The 27433-nt window shown below is 36.6% G+C and overlaps 2 protein-coding genes across 3 annotated transcripts in view; one reads left to right on the top strand and one right to left on the bottom strand.

Moving 5' to 3' along the window:
- The window catches only part of CDKL5 (cyclin dependent kinase like 5), a 188626-nt gene that overhangs the window by 111949 nt on the left and 49244 nt on the right, over window positions 1-27433 (bottom strand). For both annotated transcript variants that reach the window (XM_059910711.1, XM_059910712.1), the window contains exons 2-3: window positions 16316-16545; window positions 13739-13773 (exon numbers count right to left, since the gene is read on the bottom strand). In XM_059910711.1, the coding sequence (XP_059766694.1) occupies window positions 13739-13773; window positions 16316-16379 (99 nt within the window). In that variant the 5' untranslated portion in view covers window positions 16380-16545. The remainder of the gene's footprint in view (window positions 1-13738; window positions 13774-16315; window positions 16546-27433) is intronic.
- On the top strand, window positions 808-1868 carry LOC132357458 (actin-related protein 2/3 complex subunit 1A-like). The gene has a single exon (XM_059910916.1). The coding sequence runs from the start codon at window positions 833-835 to the stop codon at window positions 1835-1837; it is 1005 nt and encodes a 334-aa protein (XP_059766899.1). The 5' UTR covers window positions 808-832; the 3' UTR covers window positions 1838-1868.

The raw sequence follows: 27433 nt of genomic DNA, 5'->3' as shown, positions 1-27433 counted from the left end.
AAGGTAAAATAAAATCTATTTTTCCTATTCTTAACAGATAACTGTTCTAAGTAATAATAGTAATAGCGTATTTGCTAATTATAGCAAATGGATAAGTAAAATGAAAGGTACCTGTACTATCTGAGAAGCAGAGTAGAGTTATCCGGTAGTGGACTTAGATAAGTTATAAATATACACTGTAAACTCCAGAGCAACAACTAAAAACCCTTTTTAAAAGAAATATAATGGATATGCTAAGACAGGAGAGAAAACAGAATCATACAAAATGGTCAACTGAAATCAGGGAAGGTAGAAAAAGGGGACCTGTTATTGTTAAAAAAAAAAAGAAGTATAACAAATAGAAAAGTTACAAACATGGTTCATATTAATCCAAGTATATTGATACTCACTTTAAATGTGAATGGCCTAAATATATCAATTAAAAGAGATTGTCAGAGTAGATTTTAAAAACTCACATTAAGTATAAAGATTCATCTAGGTTCAAAGCAAAGGGATAAAGAAAGATATACCATGTTAATATTAATCAAAAGAAAGCTGGAATAGCTATATCAGTTTTAGACAAAGTAGACTTCAGAACGAGAAAAATCATCAGGGATAAAGAGGGCATTAGAAAATGATACATTCTCCAAGAAGGCATAACAATCCTTAATATGTATGCACCACACAAGACAGCATCAAAATATATAAGGGGCTCCCTCTGGGCCTCGGTCCTACGCCCGCGTCCGCTGGAGCCTGTTCGTGTCCACTGACCAGAGTCCGTGAATTCAACGCTCCAAGCCCGTCCGGACGGTCCCAACTCCCAGCTGTTTATCCTTTGAAAACACTAAGAATAATGTCCCTGCATCAATTTTTACTAGAGCCAATCACCTTCCATGCCTGGAACAGGGATCATACCCAGATTGCCCTTAGCCCCAATAACCACGAAGTCCACATCTATAAGAACGGGAGCCAGTGGGTGAAAGCTCATGAATTCAAGGAGCACAACGGACACATCACAGGTATCGACTGGGCTCCCAAGAGTGACTGCACTGTCACTTGCGGGGCTGATCACAATGCCTACGTCTGGGGTCAGAAAGGTGGAGTCTGGAAGCCGACCCTGGTGATCCTGAGAATTAACTGTGCAGCCACTTTTGTCAAGTGGTCCCCACCAGAGAACAAATTTGCTGAGGGCAGCAGAGCACGACTCATTTCTGTTTGTTACTTCGAGTCAGAAAATGACTGGTGGGTAAGCAAGCACATAAAAAAACCCATTCGCTCCACGGTCACCAGTACGCCCTGGGGCAGCAAGATGCCTTTTGGTCAGCTGATGTCAGAGTTTGGTGGCAGTGGCACTGGCGGCTGGCTGAATGGGGTCAGCTTCTTCGCCAGCGGGAGCCGCCTGGCCTGGGTCAGCCACGACGGCACCGTGTCTGTTGTTGATGCCTCAAAAAGTGTGCAGGTCTCAACTCTGAAGACAGAGTTCCTGCCCCTCCTGATTGTGTCGTTCGACTCGGAAAACAGTGTTGTGGCTGCTGGCCATGACTGCTGCCCCATGCTCTTTAACTACGACGACTGCGGCTGCTTGACCTTCGTCTCCAAGCTAGACATCCTGAAACAGAGCATCCAGCGCAACATGTCGGCCATGGAGCACTTCCACAACATGGACAAGTGGGCCACAACTGAGGACCAAAACACAGCCCTGGAGACGCTGCACCAGAACAGCATCACTCAAGTCTCTCTTTATGAGGTGGACAAGCAAGATTGTCGCAAATTTTGCACTACTGGCATTGATGGAGCCATGACCATTTGGGATTTCAAGACCTTAGAGTCTTCTATCCAGGGCCTTTGGATAATGTGAAGCTGAGCGAGCCTCCCAGATCCAGCATGAAGACAGACAGGCTGCACTGAGCAACTCCGCCATTCGCACGATGGGGAGGAGAGCCAGCCTCCAGGAAACACTGAAGACGCATATGGCGCAAACCTTGTTGTGTGTTTTGTTTGAATGTAATTGGTGAAAGTGTTGGTTTTTTAAAAGCAGCAGTGATTTGCGTTTTTTTTTTTGTTTTTTTCTTTTGCTATTTCATTCCATTCTTGACCAAAGCTTCTCTTTAAGTAGTTTATTATGGAAAATTGTCACACTAACTTAAAGGAAGGGGTGGGGGAGGTATGTAAATTGTCTGTTAAAAAATTAAATAAGGGCTTCCCTGGTGGTGCAGTGGTTGAGAATCTGCCTGCCAATGCAGGGGACACGGGTTCGAGCCCTGGTCTGGGAAGATCCCACATGCCGTGGAGCGGCTGGGCCCGTGAGCCGCAATTGCTGAGCCTGCGCATCTGGAGCCTGTGCTCCGCAACAGGAAAGCCTGCGATAGTGAGAGGCCCACGCACCGCGATGAAGAGTGGCCCCCACTTGCCGCAACTAGAGAAAGCCCTCGCACAGAAACAAAGACCCAACACAGCCATAAATAAATAAATAAATAAATAAAAATTTTTTTAAAAAAGCTATAAAAAAAAAAAAACTAAATAAAAATACTGAACAAGAAAACAAAAGAAAACAAAATATATGAGGCAAAAGATAGACCTGCAAAGAGAAATAGACAAATCCACTATTATAGTTGGAGACTTCAACGCCCCCTTTCAGTAGGCAAAAAAAAAAAAAAAGAGAGAATAAAGATAGGTGAATTCAATAGCACCATCAAGCAACTAAATCTACCTGCCATTTACATAATACTTCATCCAACAGCAGCAGAATACATGTTCTTCTCAAGCTCACATGGAATATTCATCGAGATAGACCAAATTCTGTACCACAAAACACAAATTAGCCAATTTTAAAGAATAAAAATCATATAAAGTATTTTCTCACACCACAATGGAATTAAACTAGAAAACAATAACAAAAAGATAGATGGAAAAATCTCAAAATATTTAGCCATTAAACAACACATTTCTAAATAATACATAGGTCAAAGAGGAAATCTAAAGAGGACTTTTAAAATATTTTGAACTAAATGAAAAAGAAAATACAAATCAAAATTTGTATGATGCAGCAAAAGCAGGGCTTAGAGAAAAGTTTATAGCACTGAATGCATATATTAGAAAAGAAAACAGACTTAAAATCAATAACCTAAGCTTCTACCTTAGGATATAAGGCAAAGAAGGACAATTTAAGACTAAAGCAAATGGATAAAAGGATAGAACAATAAAAATTATAGCAGCAATCAATGAAATTGAAAACAGGAACTCAGTAGTGAAAAAAATCAATGGAAACAAAAGATGGTTCTTTGCAAAGACTGATACAATTGATAAACCTCTAGCCAGGATAACCAAGAAAAAAAGAGCAAAGACACAAATTATTAATATCAGAAATGAAAGAAGTGTCATCATTACCAATCACGTGGACATTAAAAGGATAATAAAAGAATATTATGAACAAATCTATGCCTACACATTTTATAACTTAGATAAGTGGACCAATTCCTTAAAAGATACAAACTATGAAAATTTACACAAGGAATAATAGATAATCTGAATAGGCCTATATCTATGGAAGAAACTCAAACAATAATTAATAAACTTCTCAGAAAGAAAGTCCCATACCTAGATGGTTTCACTGGTGAATTCTACCAAACATTTAAGGAAGAAATTAAGGAAGAAATTCTCTACAATCTCTTCCAGAAAACAGAAGTAGAGAAACACTTCAAAGCTCACTCTATGAGGACACATTAGGGTATTACCAATACCAAAACTAGATAAAGACGTTAAAGAAAGGCAAACTACATGAACACAGATGTAGAAATCCTCAACCAATATTATCAAATCAAATCCAGCAATGTATAAAAAGAAATACACATCTCAACTACGTGGAATTTATCCCATGTATGCAAGGCTGATTCAACATCCTAAAATCAATTCATAATCAACAGATCAAAGTAAAAACACCACATGATCATACCAAGTGATGCAGAAAAGCATTTGACAAAACCCAATACCCATTTGTGATAAATACTCTTAGCAATCTAAGAATAGAGAGAACTTCCTCAACTTGATAAAGAACATCTACAAGAAACATACAGTTAACATCGTATTTAATGGTAAGAAACTGCACGCCTTCCCACTAAGCTCAGGAACCAGACAAGAATGTCCTCTCTCACCATCTGTATTAAACATTGTACTGGAAGTCATAACTAATACAAGACAAGTAAAGGAAGTAAAAGGTATACAGATTGGGAAAGAAGAAGTAAAACTATTTTGTTCGCAAATGACATGACTGATTATGAAGAAAATCCCAAAGAATTTACCCCCCAAAAAACACTGGAACTAATACGCAATTCTAGCAAGGTCACAGGATACAAAGCTAATATACAAAAGTCAATCACTTTCCTATATACCAGCAAGGAACAACTGGAATTTAAAAATTAAAAACAATACCATTTATACTATCACCAAAAGAAAAAAATGACTTAGGTATAAATCTAACAAAACAATTGTAAGATATGTATGTGAAAAACTAAATAACTTTGTTGAAAGAAATCAAAGAGAGAAAAATCAAATGGAGAGATATTCTGTGGTCATTGATTAGAACACACAATATTGTTAAGATGTCAATTCTCAACTTGATCTACAGATTCAATGCAATCCCAATCCTAGCAAGCTATTTTGTGGATATCAACAAACTGATTTAAAAGATAAAACATAAAGGCAAAAGACCTGGAATAGCCAACACAATACTGAAAAAGAACAACAAAATTGGAGGACTGACACTACCTGACTTTAAGACTTACTACAAAGCTACAGTAAATCAAGACAGTATGATATTGGTGAAGAATAGACACACAGATCAATGAAACAGAACATAGAACCCAAAACTAGATTCAACACAAACACAGCTGATCTTTGATAAAGAAGCAGAGGCAATCCAATGGAGAAAGAAGTCCTTTCAACAGATGGTTGAAATAACCTAATCAAAAAATGGGCAAAGGACTTGACTAGACATTTCTCCAAAGACATACAAATAGCCAAGAGCACATGAAAAGATGTCCAACATCACTAATCATTAGTGTCATGCAAATCAAAACCACAAAATGATACCATTTTACATCAACTAGGATGGCTACAATAAAAAAAAATAAGGAAACAAGTGTTGGCGAGGATGTGGAGAAATTGGAACCTTTGCACAGTGCTGGCAAGAATGTAAAGTGGTGCAGTCACTGAGGAAAACAGTTTGGTGGTTCCTCAAAAAAGTTAAACACAGAATTCCCATATACCTAGCTAGCATTTCCACTTCTTGCTATATACCCCAAAAGAACTGAAAACGGGGACTCAAACAAAACTTGACCACAAAAGTTCACAGCAACAGTATTCATGATAATCAAAAGGTGAAAACAACCCAAATGTCCATCCACAGATAAATGGATAAACAAAATGTGATATGTCCATACAACAGAATATTACTCAGTCATAAAAAAGGAATGAAGTAATGACACAGGCTACATGGATGAACCTCAAAAACCTTACACTAAGTGAAAGAAAAACTCAAATGGTCACAAATTGTATGTGATTCCATTTATATGAAATATCCAGAATAGGTAAATCTACAGAGAAATCAGATTGGTGTCTGCCAGGGATAGAGAGAGGAAGAAACAGGGAGTGAGTACTTAATGGGTATGGGGTTTTCTTTTGGGGTGATAAAAGTGTTTTGGAACTTGATAGAGGTAGTGATTGTACAATATTGTGAACGTACTAAATGCTACTGAGTTGTACACTTTAAAATGGTTGGTTTTACATTATGTGAATTTTACCTCAATTTTTTTTAAAAAAAGGTCACAACATTGTAAATCAACTATTCATTGATTAAAAAACAAAAAAAGAAGATGGGCCTAATGAGGCTTACTTCCTGGCTCTACCACCTACTGACTTGTATGGCCTTCAGGAAATTAACCTATTATATTTGAGCATCAGTTTCCCTCATGTTAAAGGAAGGTAATTCTTTCTAACTTTTATAGTTGCTATGAGGATCTAAAGAGTAATGAAAATAAAGCACCTAGCATAGGACTCCCCTGGTGGCACAGTGGTTAAGAATCCGCCTGCCAATGCAGGGGGACACGGGTTCGATCCCTGGTCCGGGAAGATCCCACATGCTGTGGAGCAACTAAGCCCCTGCGCCACAACTACTGAGCCTGCCCTCTAGAGCCCGCGAGCCACAACTACTGAAGCCCGCACACCTAGAGCCTGTGCTCCGCAACGAGAAGCCACCGCAGTGAGAAGCCCGCGCACCTCAACAAAGAGTAGCCCCTGCTCCCAGCAACAAAGACCCAACGCAGCCAAAAACAAATAAATAAATAAATAATTTATATTTAAAAAAAAAAAAAAGCACCTAGCATAGCACAATGCCTGGAAGTTAAGAGGTACTTGAAACAGAGATTATTACTATTGCTTCTTAACTTAATTTCTCATTTATGGCCACTTGAATTACATTAGGAAGATATCTCAAGTTTTTTTGTCTCCAAAGAATTTAACTCTTCATATTTGTGAGAATGTCCTTCTCTTGAACTCAAGTAATCTTTCATAGTCTCAGTGGAGACTGTTTTCTTCTTTGTATTCATTTTGGACGAAAAGAGAGCTATTCAGGCCAGTGATGGAACACAGTCAGGGTGAATAGACTGTATGTGTCTCCGTATGCCCAGTTCCTAGCAAAGTCCACTTCTCCGTTCTGACAGTTGATCATGAACGAGGTAACCAATATAAAATTTCCTACTTAGCCAGCCAAAAGATTTACCCAAGCCCAGCTCAAGGGAAAAGTAATTTTCAGTGGTAGTTCCACACTTTATTAATTCTATTCCTCAGACTCCAAGAGCACCAAGGGCAAAGAGACAAATAGAAACTGAGATTGTTGGTCCACTGAGGCCACTATGCTGTTTCCACTGTATTCTCCTAGTTAGGGCTGCTCAGCATTAGAAGTCAGCAAACTTTTTCTGTTTAGGAAGGGCCACAAAATAAATCCTGTATTTTAGGCTTTGTATGTCATACGGTCTCTGTTGCAACTACTTAACTCTGTCATTTTAGCGCAAAAGCATCCATAGAAAATACATAAATGAATGAGTGTGGCTATGTTCCATAAAATAAGTGGCAGGCCAGATTTGGCCCACAGGCACTCAATAGATTTTTCTTAAACAGATATTTGGTTGAATTTTACTTTGTAACACCATGCCTAGAACACAGTGCTTTAAGTACAGGAGGTAGAAAAAAAATTTAATTTGATTTTTTAAATTAAAATGCTTTAACATAGGAAACAAACCTTTAAATTAAGAAATAGTAAAGCTCAAAAGCACTGCAGAATATGAACTATATAGCTTCTAATGGTATTTCAGGGGTGGGTTACTTTTTATATAAAAATAGATCCCCATGCATTACTTTCCAGTTACTGATTTCAACAACTGATAAAGAGTTATGCTTAACTATTTAAAAGTGTCCACTATACGGGCATTTGTTGATCAGTTCCTTTTCTTATATTTCCAGTGAATATATATTTCAGGCTGTGTAGAAAAATGATTCACACTCATTTTTGGTTCCTGAAGTTTTAAAGTCACATTAAAGAACTAGTTAAATCCCTTAAGCAGAGACATTTATCAAAGACTAATGAAATTACTCATCTTAAGAAGATGTAGAAAGAATGTTCTCTCTCTCATTTTTTTAATGTTTATTTATTTATTTATTTGACTGCTCCGGGTCTTAGTTGTGGTGTGCAGGCATGTGGGACCTAGTTCCCGTCCAGGGATTGAACCCGGGCCCTTTGCATTCGGAGCACAGAGTCTTAACCACTGGACCACCAGGGAAGTCCCAAGAATGTTCTCTTAAAGAAGGAAATAATTATGTTTTATGATTGTTAGAAAAGGGGACTTTAAAGTCCATCTAGTGCTCCAGCCAACTCGTCCTCTAGACTGGGGGGCTGTGGAGTGGGGGGGAACTGAGTCACTATAAGAAGGACAAATGAGGTGAAGTCTTCTGTGTAGACAATGCATGCAGAGCTAGTAGTGGGGCTAGTTCTAATTTGACCATTCCCTTATCTCATTTACTAAAAATCAAACAGAAAACCAAATCCAGATTAGGACGATGAGGATAAAGGCAACCAGGAAGGCTGCAAAAGCCCCAGATTCTTCTGGTTCCCTGAAGAAGTCAGACTCATCTGGAAATTGACACCTGAGCCATTGTTTCTTTTACTGATAACAAGACAACAAAAACATGGGTAGTTTTTCCTATATCAACAGACTAGCAGAATTGGAAATACAAAATATTATAGTACAAAGAAGTACGATTTTGGTGAGACTTTTGTCGTGTTCCACAGACTGTTCTACAGTCAATTGGATCAGCAACAAAAACCCGGTCAAGAGAGGAAACCAGGGCTTCCCTGGTGGCGCAGTGGTTAAGAATCCGCCTGCCAATTCCGGAGACACGGGTTCGAGCCCTGGTCTGGGAAGATTCCATGTGCCATGGAGCAACTAAGCCCGTGAGCCCATGAGCCCTAGAGCCCGTGTTCTGCAACAAGAGAAGCCAATGCAATGAGAAGCCCGCACACCGCGGCCGCAACAAGAGAAAGACAACTGGCAGCAATGAAGATCCAACGCAGCCAAAAATAAATAAATGTATTTATTAAAAAAAAAAAAAAAAAAAGAGAGGAAACCACACAGAAGTAAGGTTCTACATGAGTGTCTCTGTAAGAAGAGGCAGATGTTTTCCCCCATTAATGATTCCTACTATCTTTGTTCCTGACCTGAAGTCCAGTTTAACATTGACATCTCATTAATCTTCATAACCTGCAGTAAATTCACATAATTTCAGACAGTTCAATTACTTAAAAAAAGATTATGATAAAATAATCAATTAATACTGAAATATTTCCAGCTTCTTACAATCTTTATGAAAAACCCCAAGCCTCGCTATAATCTTCTTCAAATGCTAGAAATTTTGCACACAAAAGCAAGAAACCACATCTTATTTTTATTTAAATAAGGAGGAATAAAATAACAAAGTAAATAATATAATATCCCATATATTCTGTTTCTCATTGTTGACATCTTTTTTAAGTTTTAAAAACTCAAATAACATGTAAAACCTAAAACTAAAAATTAAAGAAAAACATTTGTTTTATTTAATGTGGGAAAAAACCTGAAAAAATAAGTTTATTTTGGTCTAGTAGAAAATAACTGTATGGTTTTAGATGGCAACTATAAATAATCTGTTAAATTGATAATGGTTCACTGACTTTTCCTTAAGCATCTTCTCAAAATAGTTTGATTAAAAAAAAGTAACCAAATCATCATTCAGCTTTTTGGTGGAAAAATAAAATTAATCTGAAAAAGAAAAATGGAATCATTAATCCAAAATGCATATTGCTTGCTAAAAATGAAGGCTTATAACAAAAGACAAATTTGTGAATATTAAGTAATAACAAACATCCAAAGAATGCCTTTTAGTAGGGGAAAATATGGGTATTCCTAACTAGAAAATATTTAATCGAATCTACTCTTCCTACTACTCTCAATATCAATTTATAAACTCTCAAAAGAGAAAAATGACACAATCCAGATCTTCTCTATCTACTCTCTCCTTACCCTCTTGCAATTTGGCATTAATGTATCATTTGACTTAAAGAAGTCATTAATAAATGGCATTCGTAAATGAAATGGATTTTCTCACCCCTCAATCCTTATCATTATGGATCTTTTTTATGGATTTTTAACACTATTGGTGAATACCATTTTTAAAAAATCTTTCTTCCTTGCTTTCAAGCGGTCTACTCCCTCTCCTTTCAGTATGATCATTTTAAACACGTCTTTCACTCTGCTCTGTACTTCCTCTTGGAAGGTTCATATCATTTCACACTTCCATCTCAGGTTCAAGGTAGCCATTTCTGGAGTCAGATCAAAGCCTGGTTTCGCCACTTATCAGCTGCATAATCTTGGCCCCGTTACATAGCCTCTCTCTGACTCAGTTTCCTCATATGTAAAATAGGGATGAGAGTGGGGATTAAATGTAAAACATCAAACAGAGTGCCTATCTACCATGTATGGTAGATGCTCAATATGTGGTATTTACTGATATCAGGTTTGGTATTCTGTTGACATTTTATTCTTTATTATGAAAGCCAAAGTCATTATCTCTCCCTCCAAACTTACACACCCTTTACAAGTTTCCCAGTCAGATAAATGATACCAATGCTTTCCCAGTTTACCACAAATCCTTGGGATCATCTTTAATCCCTCCACAGGGACCCGCCACTGTGCAAAAGCTCTCTACAGTGTCCTTCCTTTTTGGTTCTGTAATTTAAGTCAAGTTTATCATTTATTTAATACTTACAGCTGTACCCCAGTACTGGATTGTTCACAGCTTTGTATAACTAGCTATTCAACAGCATTCGTTACCTACTACTTCAAAACAAACAAAAACTTCTCATAAGTCAACCCAGCCATAGGAGAGGAACTACATGAATCAGCTCTTCTCTGTCTTAGGCTCAATTAGCATCAATCTCCAACCTTTCTCTAACCTCTCTCTTGCCTCAAGTTCTAATCGCATCTCCCTATTTCAACTCCATTCCATTCTCCCTACTTTGTTGTGAGAATGACCTTTTTGGGTTTCTGGGAAGAAAAGTGTACTGTAAAACATGCCTCCCCTCTCACAGGCACTTCAAAGCAGACACGTAAAGAAAAAGAAAATCAGCAATGCATATTTACAGGGCAAAGGTCCAAGCCAGAACTTCTTCCAAGTGCGAGTAATCATAAAGCTCCATAAAGAGTTTAATAGTCACTGCTAAGAGTTTAATAGTCACTGTTCATATACATGACAATACGTATATATAACAATAAACAGAAGTTGTCAAAAAGAGAGTACAGTTACATTTTTCTTTTTTAATTGGGCAGCATTTATTTCAGTAAATTAAGAAGTATGATCTTTGGCCTGGAATAGCTCAACATCATATTATGTTCACAAAAGACAAGATATATCTGTTTATAAACATGACCTCTAAATTTCTTGCAACAGGACACATTAAAACAGTGACTTTCTTTCATACTTGTTCAAATACATCATATGCTAGGAATTAGGAATTATTTAATTATATATATAATCATAGACAACATTCTCAGAAAGAGATCAAATTTATGCATGTGATCACATATACCTGTGTAAGTAATCACAAGAGACCTGATTTATACATTTTTATAAGCATTTTATTAAAAATTTTAAAGGTATGCAAAATATATGGGCATGATCACTTTACACATAATAAGCACAAAAGGGAGGATTATATCCATTTTTGACTATAATATGAGATTTCATAGTTATCCATTCGTTTGATCCTAATGGGTAAATCTTATCAGAAGCATCAAATTCTCTATTTTTGGATAGTGGGGTAAAGATTTGAAGGTCTGATTCTAGCTGAAAAAAGGGTATACTGTAAGAAGACTAATGACTAAACAGTTGTAAATTCTAGAAAGAATTTTATATTACTCTGAGTTAGGCACTAATTTATGCTTCAAATTTTCCATCCAGTGCTATCTTTTTAGGTACATGAAAGACAAAAAGCAACGATACTCAGAGAGCTAGTCTGTAGGGCCCTCATTTAGTGAAGGGCAGTAAAAAGAGGTATTTTTTTAGATGCAATCTCATTTGCAGCAATCTCACAGGTTATTTTTTATCTATTCTTCTATCTATTCAGACAGACCATAAAACATACAAGGGCAAGAAAACTATGCTTTATTCATCCTTGTAACTCAAAATGCTTTTGCACATGGCCACTAAGAATCAGAGTTCATATTTAGAGTTGGTTTCCCAAGAGCAGAAATGCCTGTTCTCGTCCACTTTCACTCTGAGACCATCTTGCTGGCACTAATAGTGTGTATTATGAGAACGAGGCACAGTTAACAAGCATGTTTTAACAAATGAGTAAACCAGATATATGAAAAGATAAAAACAATATACTCAACTAATAAACGTTATTTTTACGTAAAAGGCAGGAGAGCTTAGATAAGGTCATGCATATGGCTGATTCTCTTTGTTGTGCAACGGAAACTAACACAGTATCGTGAAGCAATTATACTCCAATAAAGATCTATTAAAAAATAAAAAAATTTTTTTTAATTTAAGAAAAGAGAAAGTATAGGGGAAAAGGTCACAGGAAGAAGTGTGACAACGACTGAGAGAAAATACTATTGGAAGATTTGTCATTATATATCAGAAATCCCTGGGTTTTAAAATTCAAGGATTAAGACTAAGAACTGAAGCTTCCGTCTGCTATGTTGTATCAACAGAGCCATAGTACAAAAAGGGGTATTATGTTCATGAAAGAGTCAAATTTAATTTGGACACTAACAACCTATTTCCCCTGAGTAGTATCTACCCAAGAATTTTATTTTTTTAAAGCTTCCTAAATTTATTATAACTCAAGGCACCTCCTTAAAAGCACAGCACTTCACTAGAGAGCTTTCTATTTGTTTAATTTCAAACTGCAGTGATATTTCTTAATTAGGAATTTAAGGTGCTAAATTTATTTTGATTATATTTAATTTATTATTTTAAATTCTTAGTCATCCTGAATCAAGAGCCAACAGTATTCAAACCATTTTTTAGGATTTACTGGCAGAGATCTTCAGATAACTATTATCAATATAAAATAACTCAAACACCCAATTTCAAGAATAATAGAAAATTCTTTGAATTAAAGAGATTTGTGATGTAAAACCCAAAATACATCAACTGTCATGAAGCCTTAAATTCAAAATGTAAGTAATATTTTGTACAATGGGAAAGAAAAAGCAAACATAAAAATTATATCATCTTTATGTGTGTGTGTATATATATATATATATATACACACACACACATACATATATGTTATGACAAATTGATAGATTTGAGAGTTTAAATTAAATGGCTTAGGCTAAATTGCTAAGCTCATCTCAGACATAAATTATATCATTATAAAATATCACAAAAAACTTTAAACCTTGGTCTTAACAAATTATACACAAAATAGTATGAGGCCAGATATTAATATTCAAACTAGGTATACCATAATAGAAAACTATTTAACCTAATGTTTGAAATTGTTACAGCTTCAACACTTGCCATCTTAAAGGTAGTCTCTGAGTAAAACATCCTCAACACTGAGCAACACCTATGGAAACTTGAAATAACCTCCCTGAATAACTGGTGATGATTAATTATAGTCAAATAATCTATATATATAAGATTCATTTCAAGGCTGTTCAAGGGTGATCAACCACAGCTAATAGTCATAATCATACACTATTACCCCAAGCCCTATTTCATAACCAAACACCTATCCACTACCCTTCAAAATTTGGATTCTGACCCAATAAGCAATCTAAGTTATTGGGTCTACAAGAAAAATATTGACATGAAACTCCTCCTTGCTCTTAAGTACTTGAACATAAATTAAATCTGTCACTACTTTGATTTCTTCTCTACCATCTTTTCTCTCTTTCCATTAGGCAGCTTTTCACCTACACATAGGTCAGGTGAAAAAAAGAGCACATGACTGTAAAGAACTAACAACTACTTAATCATGATAAAGCTTACCCAAAGTAGTCTCTTTTTTCAGGGTTCCCATATTAATTCTCCTTTATTAAGCATTATCATCATCATAGCCAGTTTTAATTATATGCCCACATGCACAGAACACTACATTAGTTTCAAAACAGTTAAACATATATAGATATTTTCTTTTTAAAAACTATGTACTTGCCTTGTGTCTGCATTTAAGTACAACTCCATAGGCTCCTATAATAAAAAGAAGTAAACAATTAGGGACACGTATACAAATTACAGCTCTTGGAGACTGTAGAATCAAAGTTCTATTATATTTACATTGGTTATCAATATATGGTATAATAATGATTCCTAAAATGATAATATTCTGCAGTGATAATGCAATGAGCCATATACAAAGAGATCATGAATATTTATTATACATTTTTTATAAACCAAGAGTATAAGCAACCCATTTCCCCAACAAGTACATATTCTTAAATGTTTCTCTTTTTAAAGAAAATTTCACTTGAGGCATTTTTAAACTTAAGCTTAAAAATTTCTAGAGACAAGATTAGGACGTAAGAACTTTAAGAGTAAATTAAAATTACCTCAAAAGATTCTAGGGAACTCAAACTTTAAGAGTTAATGGTTTCACAAAGGTAGGCTCAAGCATGGAGCCTACCAAATATGTTCTCTGTCCTAGGACACATTTAAATTCTCTTCTAAGATACTGGAATGTTTTCCCTGACTAGCAAAATAGTACAGGCCTCACCTCAGCATTCCAATTAATAACTAGTAGGAGTTGCTACATTTTTGCCATAAATATTAAATTCAATAGCACCAGCAGAGGAGTCCAAGGATCTCTGGCCATTTATAGCCAAGCACCCCCACTTTCTCTGATATATTTCAAATGAGATACATCACTAGCTTTTGGGTTACTTATACTATTAACTAGCCAGTAAGCTACTTCCTTAGAGGCAGAACACAGAGTTGACAGCAAGGAAATTGAGGTAAAAGTTATAATGTGAAAAAATCTAATTAGGAGAATCAAAATATAATATATGATAACTGAAGTTTGTAGAAATGATTGACATTTACAGACGGGCAAAGCCCACGTTCATCTCTGAGAAGAGGACTTCAGGGAGATGAAATTAGGAAATGTGTCTCCAACACAGCCTGGAGAGCCAGGCTAAGTCTCCCTCACCCAGTAGAGATGGATGAATCTTATTATCACAGTTAGGATGAACCCAGCCATTACAGCCATCCAACTCAACTCCACAATCACCAGGCAATCATCCAATCCTCATTTAACTGCCCATGCTAGTTTTTCTATAGGGTGAAAATGCACTGCTTAGGCTGCAGGGATGTACAGTTTGCTTGACAGTTTTTAATTTCCTTAATATACATGTATTTCATAGCCAGAAAGCATCTGAGGTAGTTTACAAAGAAAAAAAAAAACATATAGCAATGATGGTTCTGACTACAACTTAAAACTGACATATTCTGATTTATATAACAGTCTGGTAGCTTTAGTTAATCTAAGCTGATCCCTGAGAAGATTATCACCTATGGGTATACTAAGAAAAACAAGGTTATGATCCAGAAAAACTTAGGCCCAGAATCTGGAACATTCCAACCCTGTTACACCCAAGGAGCTGACCTTCTCCAGCGAGTAGGTTTACGGCATGTCTCTATAATACTTTTGAAAAAACAGAAATAAAAATAATAAAGGAAGCAGGCATTATAAAATTAATAGCAGATAAGACATTGAAAATGAATTTTATCTACATAATTAATATCAATGAAAAACAGGAAAAGGAGTTGACTGGTGAAGGAAGAAGGATCCATTCTTTTTATATGGTTTCAAACTTCAGACCCTGAAGCAAACACCCAATGATTAGACAATATTTGAATTGCTTCTATTTATTTGAAAAGGATTTAACAACTTAATATTAAAATCCAGAACAACTATCCTGTTGACATAGGTAAATTTTAAAACTTCTTTTGAAACTCAAAACTACGTGAAAATTCTGAAATATCAAGTTTTTGTAATATTTGCTTTAAAGATATAGATGCTAAGAAGCCATAATTATAAATAATCACTTATACCGTGTTAACAGAATCATTTATCAAAATCTCCATAAAGTTATCTTTAAGTCGAGAGCAAAAATTACTAGGAAGGAAAAATCAGGAAGATTTATGAAAATGAAATACCATATTTCATCAAATTGATATCACTGATTATAAGCATTAGTACTACTAGGAAAGAAAAAGTGCTGCCAATCAAACCATGACATGCTACTGATTATAACACACATCTGATTTCAGAGATGTTAAAAAATGACCAAATTGTGTGGTTCAGAATTTATAAAATGTGGTTTGTTATTCTCAAAGACAAATAGAAGTTATTTATTCATTTATTTATCATGTATTAAGGAAAATTTAACATACAAATTTTAAGTTAGTCAAAATAAGCCTAGCTGACATAAAAAGTAAATGTAACCCAAAAAATGTAGACTAAAGAAATCATGATTGCTAATGAAAAGAATGAAATGAAGGCAGCCTTAAGAAATCTCTGATTTCTTAAACTTTAAAGGATTTTTAAATGTTATTAACGTTCAATTGGAGAATAAGACCCAAATAGTTTAAGAGTAATTTTACTTTTAATATTTTACTCTTAGGCACATATGTGAATTGATAAAGGTTAAGTTAACAGAATCTGAATTAATAACTTTTTTGGTGGTAGATATAATAGTACATTGCTCAAAAACTCAAGGAATGCTAAACTTACCTTCACCTACAACCCCAAGGATCTCAAATTTATTCATCACATTACCAATGTTAGGAATCTTCATGAAGACAAACTCCTCTTTTGATGCAAGCCACAGAACATGGCATCAAAAAAGAACTTCTAAGAAAGTTGTACAGTAAGTAGAACGAAAAATGTCCAAAGGAGGAAATTCTCACAGGTTGGCAGGAACTTTCACATATTTGTCCTAAGGTGAAGTATTAAATGGTTCCCTGAAAGAACAAACACAATTAAAAGTCATAAGTTTTATTTCTCAGTACTCTAATAACCTAACCAATCTTTTTGTACAGTTGTTTTAAAACCACATTAATGTTTCATATACTACTACTACTACTACTGCTGCTAATAATAATAGGAGGGAAGAACCCAAAATGAAACACAAATGAAAAAATGTACCTAACTGTATTTGAAATGAATAATATAACTACACTGAAGGAGGCTGGGGGAAAAGAATTAACCCCAGGTAACTTCTGAAAACAGTATTTTAACTACATACTCTCCTTGAACTAAAGACAAAAAGAAATATAAACAAGTATTATACTCAGTTATTTGTTTTTATACAGAGATATGAAACTTCTTCATGTATATTCTAGGATTGAGCAAATAAGTAAATACACTGTGGATAATGTGGGTTTGGTCTCATTCTCATAAAAGGAAGTTACAAAGATGAAAAGGGGGAAAGCTTGGAAATAAGAGTTAACCATATAGGGTCAGTTCTTAATATAGACAGATGTAGAAATAGATATAAATGTGTATGTAAATATACATACACACATACATTCTTCCAAAAAGGTAAAACATGAATCTAACCATAGGCAGCAACAGACAAGCCCAAACTAAGGGACATTCTACTAAATAACTGACCTGTATTCTTTAAAAATGTCTACATCATGAAAGACAAGGAACAACTGAGTAACTGTTCCAGAAAAGAAGATTAAGAGTCATGATAACTAAATATAATGCATGATCCTAGATTGGATCCTAGACAAGAAAAAAAATTTTTCGCTATAAAGGGTAACTGATAAAATTTAAATGTCTACAGATTAGATAATAATACTGTATCAACGATATTTTTTTTCTTTTGACAATAGTAAGGTGGTTACATAAAACAATGCTCTTGTTTTAAGAAATGACAAGATGGATGAAGGTGTTCAAAAGGTACAAACTTCTAGTAATAAAATGAACAAGTCCTAGGGATGCAATGTACAGCATGGTGACTATAGTTAATAATACTGTATTGTATATTTGAAAGTTGCTAAGAGAATAAATCTTAAAAGTCCTCATCACAAGAAAAAAATATGTAACTATGCGTGATGATGGATGTTAACTAGACTTACTGTGGTGATCATTTTGCAGTACATACAAATATCCAATCATTACGTTGTACACTTGAAACCAATGTTATATGTCAATTAGATTTTGATAAAATAAATAAATAAGGCACAGCCCAGATCTCTAGAATAAGACAGTCTAATAAAAAGCTTAACCAGAAAAAAAAGAGGAAGAACACCAAAGTTTTTAGAGATAAAGTTTGCAACTTAAACCGTTCAGAAAAAAATATGTATATGTGTATGGGGGAAGAGAAAGAGAGAGAGAAATGATAAAGCAAATATGATAAAATATTAACATTTGGGGAATAGGGGTCAAGGGTCTATGAAACAGGAAATTCTTTATACCATCTTTGCAACTTTAAATCTGAAATTATTTCAAAATAAGTTCTTTTGTTTCAAAAAAACCTATCCTATCTTTAAGAAGAAGAAAAGCTGTATCAACATATAATATTGGTTTAAAAGCAAGAAATAAATCTAAACCAGTAAAGAAATTTTCTTTGCTGCCTATGAAATTTGAAACTTTTAAAATATATGAATACCCCATGTGGTGTAAAGTACTGACACGAAAAAGTGTGCCGTTCTGTACACTAATAGCAGGAATGTAAACTTTCTAAAGAGTAAAATGTCCATAATTAAATGCTTTTTAATTTTTATTTCTTTATATATTTTTTATTTTTTGTCTGTGTTTGGGTCTTTGTTTCTGTGCGAGGGCTTTCTCTAGTTGTGGCAAGTGGGGGCCACTCTTCATCGCGGTGCGCGGGCCTCTCACTATCGCGGCCTCTCTTGTTGCGCAGCACAGGCTCCAGACGCGCAGGCTCAGTAATTGTGGCTCACGGGCCTAGTTGCTCCGCGGCATGTGGGATCTTCCCAGACCAGGGCTCGAACCCGCGTCCCCTGCATTGGCAGGCAGATTCTCAACCGCTGCGCCACCAGGGAAGCCCTAAATGCTTTTTAAATGTTCATATCTTGATAAAAGTATCTGACAAAAACCTACAATATCATTCTTAAATGTGGAATATTTAGATAGTCCCTTTAAAAATTAAGAACGTGACAAGAAGTCCTACTATTAATACTTACTAACATTACTATTAAACATTATCCTGGGGCTTCCCTGGTGGCGCAGTGGTTGGAAGTCTGCCTGCCAATGCAGGGGACACGGGTTCGAGCCCTGGTCTGGGAAGATCCCACGTGCCGCGGAGCAACTGGGCCCGTGAGCCGCAGCTGCTGAGCTGCGCGTCTGGAGCCTGTGCTCCGCAACAAGAGAGGCCACGATAGTGAGAGGCCTGCGCGCCATGATGAAGAGTGGCCCCCGCTTGTCGCAACTAGAGAAAGCCCTCGCACGGAAACCAAGACCCAACATAGCCAAAAATAAATAAATAAATAAAAATTAAAACAAACAAACAAACAAAAAAACATTATCCTGGTGGGTTCCAGACAGGTCAGTAAAATAAGAAAAAATAAATGAATAAACTATATAGGACTGGAAAGAGGAAAACGTAACAGAATTTACAGATATTATTGTCTACATAGACAATTCAAAGGAATCTACAAATTATTAGAATTATAAATGTTAACAAGGTAGCTAAACATAAGCTCAATATACAAATATCAACTGTATTTGTAAACATCAATAAGAAACAGAAAATGTAATTTTTAAAAATCATCTTTACAATAACAAAAACAGCACTTAGGATTTAACATAAAAGACACCCAAGACCTCTATTCATATATATATATATATACACACACACATAAACACATATAGATCACACATATATATGCGTGTGTGTGCGTGTGTGTGTATATATATATGTAAACTTTATTCAAAGGCATTAAAGATGACGTATATCAATGAAGTTATCCCAATTTTAAGGCTAGAAAATTCAATATTATAAGAATATCAATTGTCTCCATATTAATCTATACAGTCAATGCAATTCCAATCAGAATCCCAAGAGGGTTTTCTGAGGAATTACAATAATCTGATTCTAAAATATATATGGAAGAGCAGAATTCCAACTACAGCCAACACCATCCCGAATAAGAAAAATAAGAAGGCTCAGCTTTGAGGGGAGGATCTGGCAAGATGCTCTCTACCAAATATACTGAGGGTTAGAATTGAGCTATAGGACTTCCCTGGTGGTGCAGTGGTTAAGAATCCGCCTGCCAATGCAGGGGACACAGGTTCGAGCCCTGGTCCGGGAAGATCCCACATGCTGCGGAGGCCCTAAGCCCGTGCGCCACAACTACTGAGTCTGCGCACTAGAGCCCGCGAGCCACAACTACTGAAGCCTGGGCACCTAGAGCCCGTGCTCCTCAACAAGAGAAGCCACCGCAATGAGAAGCCCGCGCACTGCAACGAAGAGTAGCCCCCGCTCGCTGCAACTAGAGAAAGCCCATGAGCAGCAACGAAGACCCAGCGAAACCAAAAATAAACTAATTAATTAATTAATTTTAAAAAAAAGAATTGAGCTATAAAAATTAAAACAGGGTGGTCTTGGCACAGAGATAGACAAATTAGCCAGTGGAACTGATATGAGAGCTCAGAAGTAGACCATACTTCAAAATCCCTATAGCTCCAAACCCACCTCCATGTCACTTCTCTGCTCAAAACCCTCCAAGGGACTCCCATATCATTAAGACTGAAAGTCAAAGTCCACATAAGCCACCAGGTCTTAACCTCCTCTCTCCTCTGATGTCATCTCTGACTCTTCTCTCCCTTGGCTTGCTCCACTCCATCCACACTGACCTCGTTCCAGCTCAATATATAACAAAGTCACAGTTGTCCCTAATGCTAAATATTTGTCACTCTAACATTTACTTTAGGTCAGATTCTTATTGTCTGATTTTTCATTCAATATTTACCAAAAAATGTTTTTGAAAAAAGGCAAGAGAAAGCAGACACTATACTTATTTTAGAAAACAACTTTAATTCAATGGAATCACAAATTTTTAAAGGATGACTGTGACATCTAGAGAAAATAATGTCACAATTTCAAAAGAAATAAACATTTGTTCTATTCATTCATTTATTAAACAAAAAATTACTCACTGCCTAACATGATTCAAAGAATGGGTAAATAAGACACACGAGACAGTGGTGAACAAGATAGGCAAGGACCTTGCCCTCATGGAGCTTCACATTTTACTGAGGGAGGAAAAAAATACAAGATTATTATCAGATAGTGATACATGTTATGAAGGGAGAAAAAAGGAGTGATTACCCAGACAGACAGCCCCCTCTCTAAAAAGGTGACATTTGAGGTGAAATATCAATAACAAGAACGAGCCAGCCATATGAAGATCTAAGTCAGTCACATTCCAGGTAAAAGATGCTCAGAGTGTTTCTGAGAATGAATCATTGTTTCATTTTCTACGGCTGATTTGGAAGAACACCCAGGAAACATTTAAATATTCTACTCTCTGTCAATAATGGTATGGCTCATTTCAAAGGAAACTAGAGATAAATATTAAATTATTCCTACTAAGAAGACTCAGCACCCCCAAAAGTTCTGTATGTAAGTATGTATATATAAAGAACATTTGGTCCCACCTATTCTCTATGGAAATCAAAATCGACTAATGCAAACTGGGAATCAGAATTTAAATGTGTGAGTAAATATATAACATAGGTGTCAAGAGCAGTCTTTTAACTACCAGTATTCATACTGAGGAAAAAAATTTATGCCAAACTGGATTTAACTACAATTTTATATGAATAACGCTAATTAATTTTTTTAAGGCATAAAAACTCAGACACTTCAGCTTCAAGTAACTAAATGACTTGGATGGAATGTCCCTTTGAGGACAAATACAAATGCTGGAGGGAATACTTTTAAAGAACAGCCTAAAAAGCCCCAAAGACTTAACAAGGTTTTGAAGAATTACCTGGCTGAAATCAAGGCAAAAGAATAGAACCCAGAGAGGTAATCCAAATCACCCAAAACAGTTTTAGCTCACAGACACTTGAAGAAAGATTCAGAAAAAATGGGAGAAAAACAGACTTGCTCTTGAAACCTTTATAAATCCAGGGGCAAAAAGGTCAAAGGCAAAAGTGTTTCAAAAAAAATGGTACAGATGAACCGTTTTGCAAGGCAGAAATGGAGACACAGATGTAGAGAACAAACGTATGGACACCAAGGGAGGAAAGCGGGGGAGATGAATTGGGAGATTGGGATTGAGATATATACACTAATATGTATAAAATAGATAAGTAATAAGAACCTGCTGTATATAAATAAATAAATAAATAATGTTTTAAAAAGCGTTTCAAAGAAGGAAGTACGATAAGTACCACTCACTTGAAGCTGAAACCCCAAAGAGCTATACTCCTTGGATAAAATAAACCAGAAAAAAAATCAGTCCCAGGACAGACTTGAATTACAGCTTTATGTCACCTGAGTGACCTAAATAAACCTCTAAGTGTACCTTGGATTGAGGTGGTCTCACATTCAGATTGTTAGTACCAACAGTTGTCTGGTTGAAAGGGGTGGCGGCAGGCAGTGGGGGCAGGAATCTGCAGGAAGGTAACATGAACCTAGGCATCACAATATTGTTACAGATAATTTCTTGTTTACATCATGCAGTACATAATCAAAGATAACCAGATACACAAAGTAATAAGATACCATTAACAAGAACTAACAGAAATGACCAAAACAGAAAATGACCCAGAAAGACTTATAATATCAGAATTATCAGAAATAGCCTGTAAGACCACTATAGGGTTGAATTAATAAAAGCCCAAGGGTTGAACATTTTGACAGAACTGGAAGGTCCAAAAGGCGGAAGAACAAATTGGAAAAATAAATTAGAATTCCAGAACTGGAAAATAGAATACCACCAAGGGAACTCAACAGACAGTATAAAGAAAAAAGTATCATGATACATAAGATTTTAAACATTTTTAAAACTTGAACAAATGAAAAGATAAAGTATAGCAAAGAACTGCAGAATATCATTTTTTCCCCAAGCACACACATAACATTTACAAAAACTGATAAAGTGCTAGGCCATAATGCAATTCAAAGCAAATTACAAGGATTTTAGTCCAAGGATGATCTCTCTCCAAAATGCAAGTATGCAAGAAATTAGTCACAAAAGAAATAACTAGGAAATATTCATATGTTTAGAAATTAATAAATACATTCTTAAAATAATCCATAAGTCAGTCAAAGAAGAAACCATAACAAACATTTAGACGTAACAAAAATAGGGACTTCCCTGGTGGTGCAGTGGTTAGGAATCCACCTGCCAATGTAGGGGACACAAGTTCGAGCCCTGGTCCGGGAAGATCCCACACGCTGCAGAGCAACTAAGCCCATGCGCCACAACTACTGAGCCTGCGCTCTAGAGCCCGCAAGCCACAACTACTAAGCCCACGTGCCACAACTACTGAAGCCCGCGCGCCTAGAGCCCGTGCTCCGCAACAAGAGAAGCCACCGCAAGGAGAAGCCCACGCACCGCAATGAACAGTAGCCCCTACTCGCCACAACTAGAGAAATCCTGCGTGCAGCAACGAAGACCCAAGGCAGCCAAAAATAAATAAATAAATAAATTTATTTTTTAAAAATTAGAAAATAAAAATAACAAAAATACAAATTCATGGGAAGAAGCTAAAACAATGCTTAGGGAGGGAATTGAAAGCCTCATATATACGTATATCACAAAATATAAAAAAATAAACTAAGCATCTATCTTGAGAGGTTTTAAATAAAAGAACAGCAAAATAAATCCAAAGAAAGCATAAAGAAAGAAATAATTAAGAGCAGAGATTCATGAAATAGAAAACACACAGAAATAAAGAGATCAAAAGAGCTGGATCTCGGAAATCAACTTTGGAACTAATCAAGGACAAAAGAGAACTCAGCCCAGTCAACACACTGAATTCTAGCTTTATGCTATCCTGAGCAGAGAACCCAGCCACACCACGCCAGACTTCTGACCTAGAGAGCTGTGAGCTAATATATGGGTGCTGTTTTAAGCCACTAAGCTTGTGGTAATTCATCATAAACAACAGAAAACTAATAAAGCAGTACTATTTCATTTATATACAGTTTTAAAACAGGCAAAGTTGAATTACAAACTATATTGTCTAGGTATGCATATATAAGTGGTAAATCTATTAAAAAAATAAGTGACCATGGAAGTGTTTCTTTTAAAAATGAGGATATTTGGACTTCCCTGGTGGCCCAGTGGTTAAGAATACACCTGCCAATGCAGGGGACATGGGTTCGAGCCCTGGTCTGGGAAGATCCCACATGCTGTGGAACAACTAAGCCCGTGCACCACAACTACTGAGCCTGCACACCTAGAGCCCGTGCTCCACAACAAGAGAAGCCACCGCAATGAGAAGCCCGCTCACCGCAATGAAGAGTAGCCCCCACTCGCTGCAACTAGAGAAGGCCCGCGCACAGCAACGAAGACCCAACGCAGCCAAAAATAAAAGTAAATAAATAAATTTATTTTAAAAAAATAAATAAATAATTAAAATAAAAATGAGGATATTAATTATCTCTAGGGAGGAGTTGAGATTGATAAGAGATACATAGGAGGGCTTTCTGGGGCACTGGTAATGTTCTATTTCTTGACTTGAGTGAAAGTTAGACAGACATTCATTAGAGTGTAAATTTGTTTTACGTATTTCTATGTTGTTATATTCCACAATAAAACAAGTTTTTAAGAAGTCAGAGAGTAATTCTGATAATGACATCATACATAAATAGTTCTGTGGTCATTTATATGGAGGCAAAAGATAATTTTTATCAAGGATAAAGCATTTCAATATTACATTAACCAAAAAAGTTTACCTGAACTATCTCTCTCCAGACTCCACATATTGCCGTGTGTCTAGTGCTGGGTATCAACAACAAAACCAAAAACTCCCAGTGATGGATAACCTGGATGATGACCACACTCCAAAACCATGCCAGAGGACGAGCTGGTGAGGAAACTGGGCAAAATAGGCCTCAATGAGAGATGACTGGCATCCCAATGTGTGAAGACTCTTTGAAAAAGAGGGACTATTTCAGGGGGGAATACCTAAGATCAGTGGTAGAAGTGAAAAGGAGACAGATGTCAGCTCAGTAGTGATTTGGACAATGATGAACCATCAATGGTTACTCATTCATTCTATAAATATCTTTCAGATCCTACAGTGGGCCAGCCCACCACAGATGCTTCGGGATACAGCAATGAACAATACAGACAGAGCCCCTGCTCTCATGAGCCAATGAGGGGAGACAGACAATAAACAGACAAACACGATCATTCCAGACAGTGACAATTATTAGGAAGGAAAGAAAACAGTCTTATGATAGAGAGTTTTGGAGACTGAAAAGGGGGGGTAGGTAGATAAGGTAGTCTGGGAAACGCCTGTCGAGGAGGTAAAATTTGATCGAAATCTGTTTAATGTAAAGAAGCCAGCCATGGGAACAGGGATGTGAGAAGAGCGTTCAAGGCAGTACAGAGTCTTAGAGAGCCTGATAAATACAAGGAACAGAAAAGATCTGTAATCCGAAGCACAGCACACTAGAAGGGGACCTGCAGGGGGCAGGAAGAGCCCGCTGGAAGCAGTCTGGCCTGGCCGTGGTATTAAAGAGTTGTGTACTAAATTAGATGTCCTCTAAGGTCCCTTCCAACAAAAAGATTGTAAGAATCTCTCAAAAATCGTTTGAGTTTCTGATTACTAACCATTAACTTTGTAAACAAACAACAGAATGCTTTTTAAAGTGGATTTCTCTTGCACTAAGAAAGACACCTAGAATTAAGCAATCTTGTCTCTGCATTGGCAAGCAGGTACCTACAAGAACTGACAGAAATGTAAGGCTTATAATTTATTTCATATATTATTAGTATTGAATTTAAGAGCTGCCTGAGCCTTGAATGTTTCCTCTGTTGCTGAAATTATAATCTTCATCTCAACGGGTCTTTTCTTCTTCCCAAAGAAAGTACAAAATCAGTTGAATCATGAGTTTTGTTTTTGTTTCTGGCATTGTTTTTTTTTTTTAAAGTTATACAATTTTTATTTATTTATTTATTTATTTATGGCTGTGTTGGGTCTTCGTTTCTGTGCGAGGGCTTTCTCTAGTTGCGGCAAGTGGGGGCCACTCTTCATCGCGGTGCGCGGGCCTCTCATTATCGCGGCCTCTCTTGTTGCGGAGCACAGGCTCCAGACGCGCAGGCTCAGCAATTGTGGCTCACGGGCCTAGTTGCTCCGCGGCATGTGGGATCTTCCCAGACCAGGGCTCGAACCCGTGTCCCCTGCATTGGCAGGCAGATTCTCAACCACTGCGCCACCAGGGAAGCCCCTCTGGCATTGTTTTTATACATACAAATGAGAGAGCCATTTTGTCACTGAAATTAGATAGGAATGAATATGGTACATGACAAAATCTCTGCTATAATAAGAGAGTTCGAATGGTTTGAAAGCATCTTAAAACTCGTGATCCATGTACGGAAAGAAATCATTTCCATGGAAAGCACAGCCTTATGAAAAAAACATCCTACTCTCTTGCAGAGAATTCTCCATGTTGACTCTAAGTGAGGAGATAATGCACTCCTCACTCCTATTTAGTTTTCTTCCTTCATGGGACCACCTGACATATTTAATAGGATCTTCATTTTGCTTTATTCCCCCAATAGTGAAGAGCAATTTGATTCATCAATCCATTCTCTATAATTCAGTTCCCATTAAATCAAACTGATACTTGAGTATCATGAGTAAAATACACACAGTTTAATAGCATAAAAATTTCAAACTGTGAACAAATGTAGGGATACCAAGGGGGAAGGGGAAGTAGGATGAATTGGGAGATTGAGGTTGACATATACACACTGCTATATGTAAAACAGATAACTAATGAGAACCTACTGTATAGCTCAGGGAACTCTACTCATTGTTCTGTGGTGACCTAAATGGGAAGGAAATCCAAAAAAAGAGGGGATATATGTATACGTATGGCTGATTCACTTTGCTGTAAAGCAGAAACTGACACAGCAGTGTAAAGCAACCATACTCGGGCTTCCCTGGTGGCGCAGTGGTTGAGAATCTGCCTGCCAATGCAGGGGACACGGGTTCGAGCCCTGGTCTGGGAAGATCCCACATGCCGCGGAGCAACTAGGCCCGTGAGCCACAACTACTGAGCCTGCGCGTCTGGAGCCTGTGCTCCGCAACAAGAGAGGCCACGATGGTGAGAGGCCCGCGCACCGCAATGAAGAGTGGACCCGCTCGCCGCAACTAGAGAAAGCCCTCGCACAGAAACGAAGACCCAACACAACCAAAAATAAATAAATTATTAACTAAAAAAAAAAAGCAACTATACTCCAATTTAATTAATTAATTAATTAATTAATTAATTTTTAAAAATTTCAAACTGTGAAACATGTAGCTTGCCTCCCCACCCTTTACCCTTAGAATCCTTCCACAAGGTAAGAAATCCAGTCAATGTATCTCCTACCCAGTTACCTGATATTTCTCCTAGCACTGCCAACCCTACTAAACTCCCAGCCCTTCCTGAGAATCTGAGGGCCTCAAGGTTCAGATAGAAAAAGGGAACTAAACTGGGATCAGAGAAATTCAGAGTTCACACTAACACTGTACTATTTAAGATACACTATTGGTGTAAAAGGTTTTGAAAGCACTTGCATGAAAATGTATCAATTTTATCATGGTTTCTATGGGATAATTTGTTCTGATCTCCAAATTCTAAATAACTGAATTTAGAACAAACTTACAGAAGCTGGGAGCCACCTAGATTTTGCTGGGTTG

This window comes from Balaenoptera ricei, chromosome X, assembly GCF_028023285.1.
Source record: "Balaenoptera ricei isolate mBalRic1 chromosome X, mBalRic1.hap2, whole genome shotgun sequence".
Classification (NCBI taxonomy): Eukaryota; Metazoa; Chordata; class Mammalia; order Artiodactyla; family Balaenopteridae; genus Balaenoptera; species Balaenoptera ricei.
The sequence above is the reverse complement of the archived record's forward strand: the minus strand, read 5'-3'. Positions and strand labels throughout refer to the sequence as shown.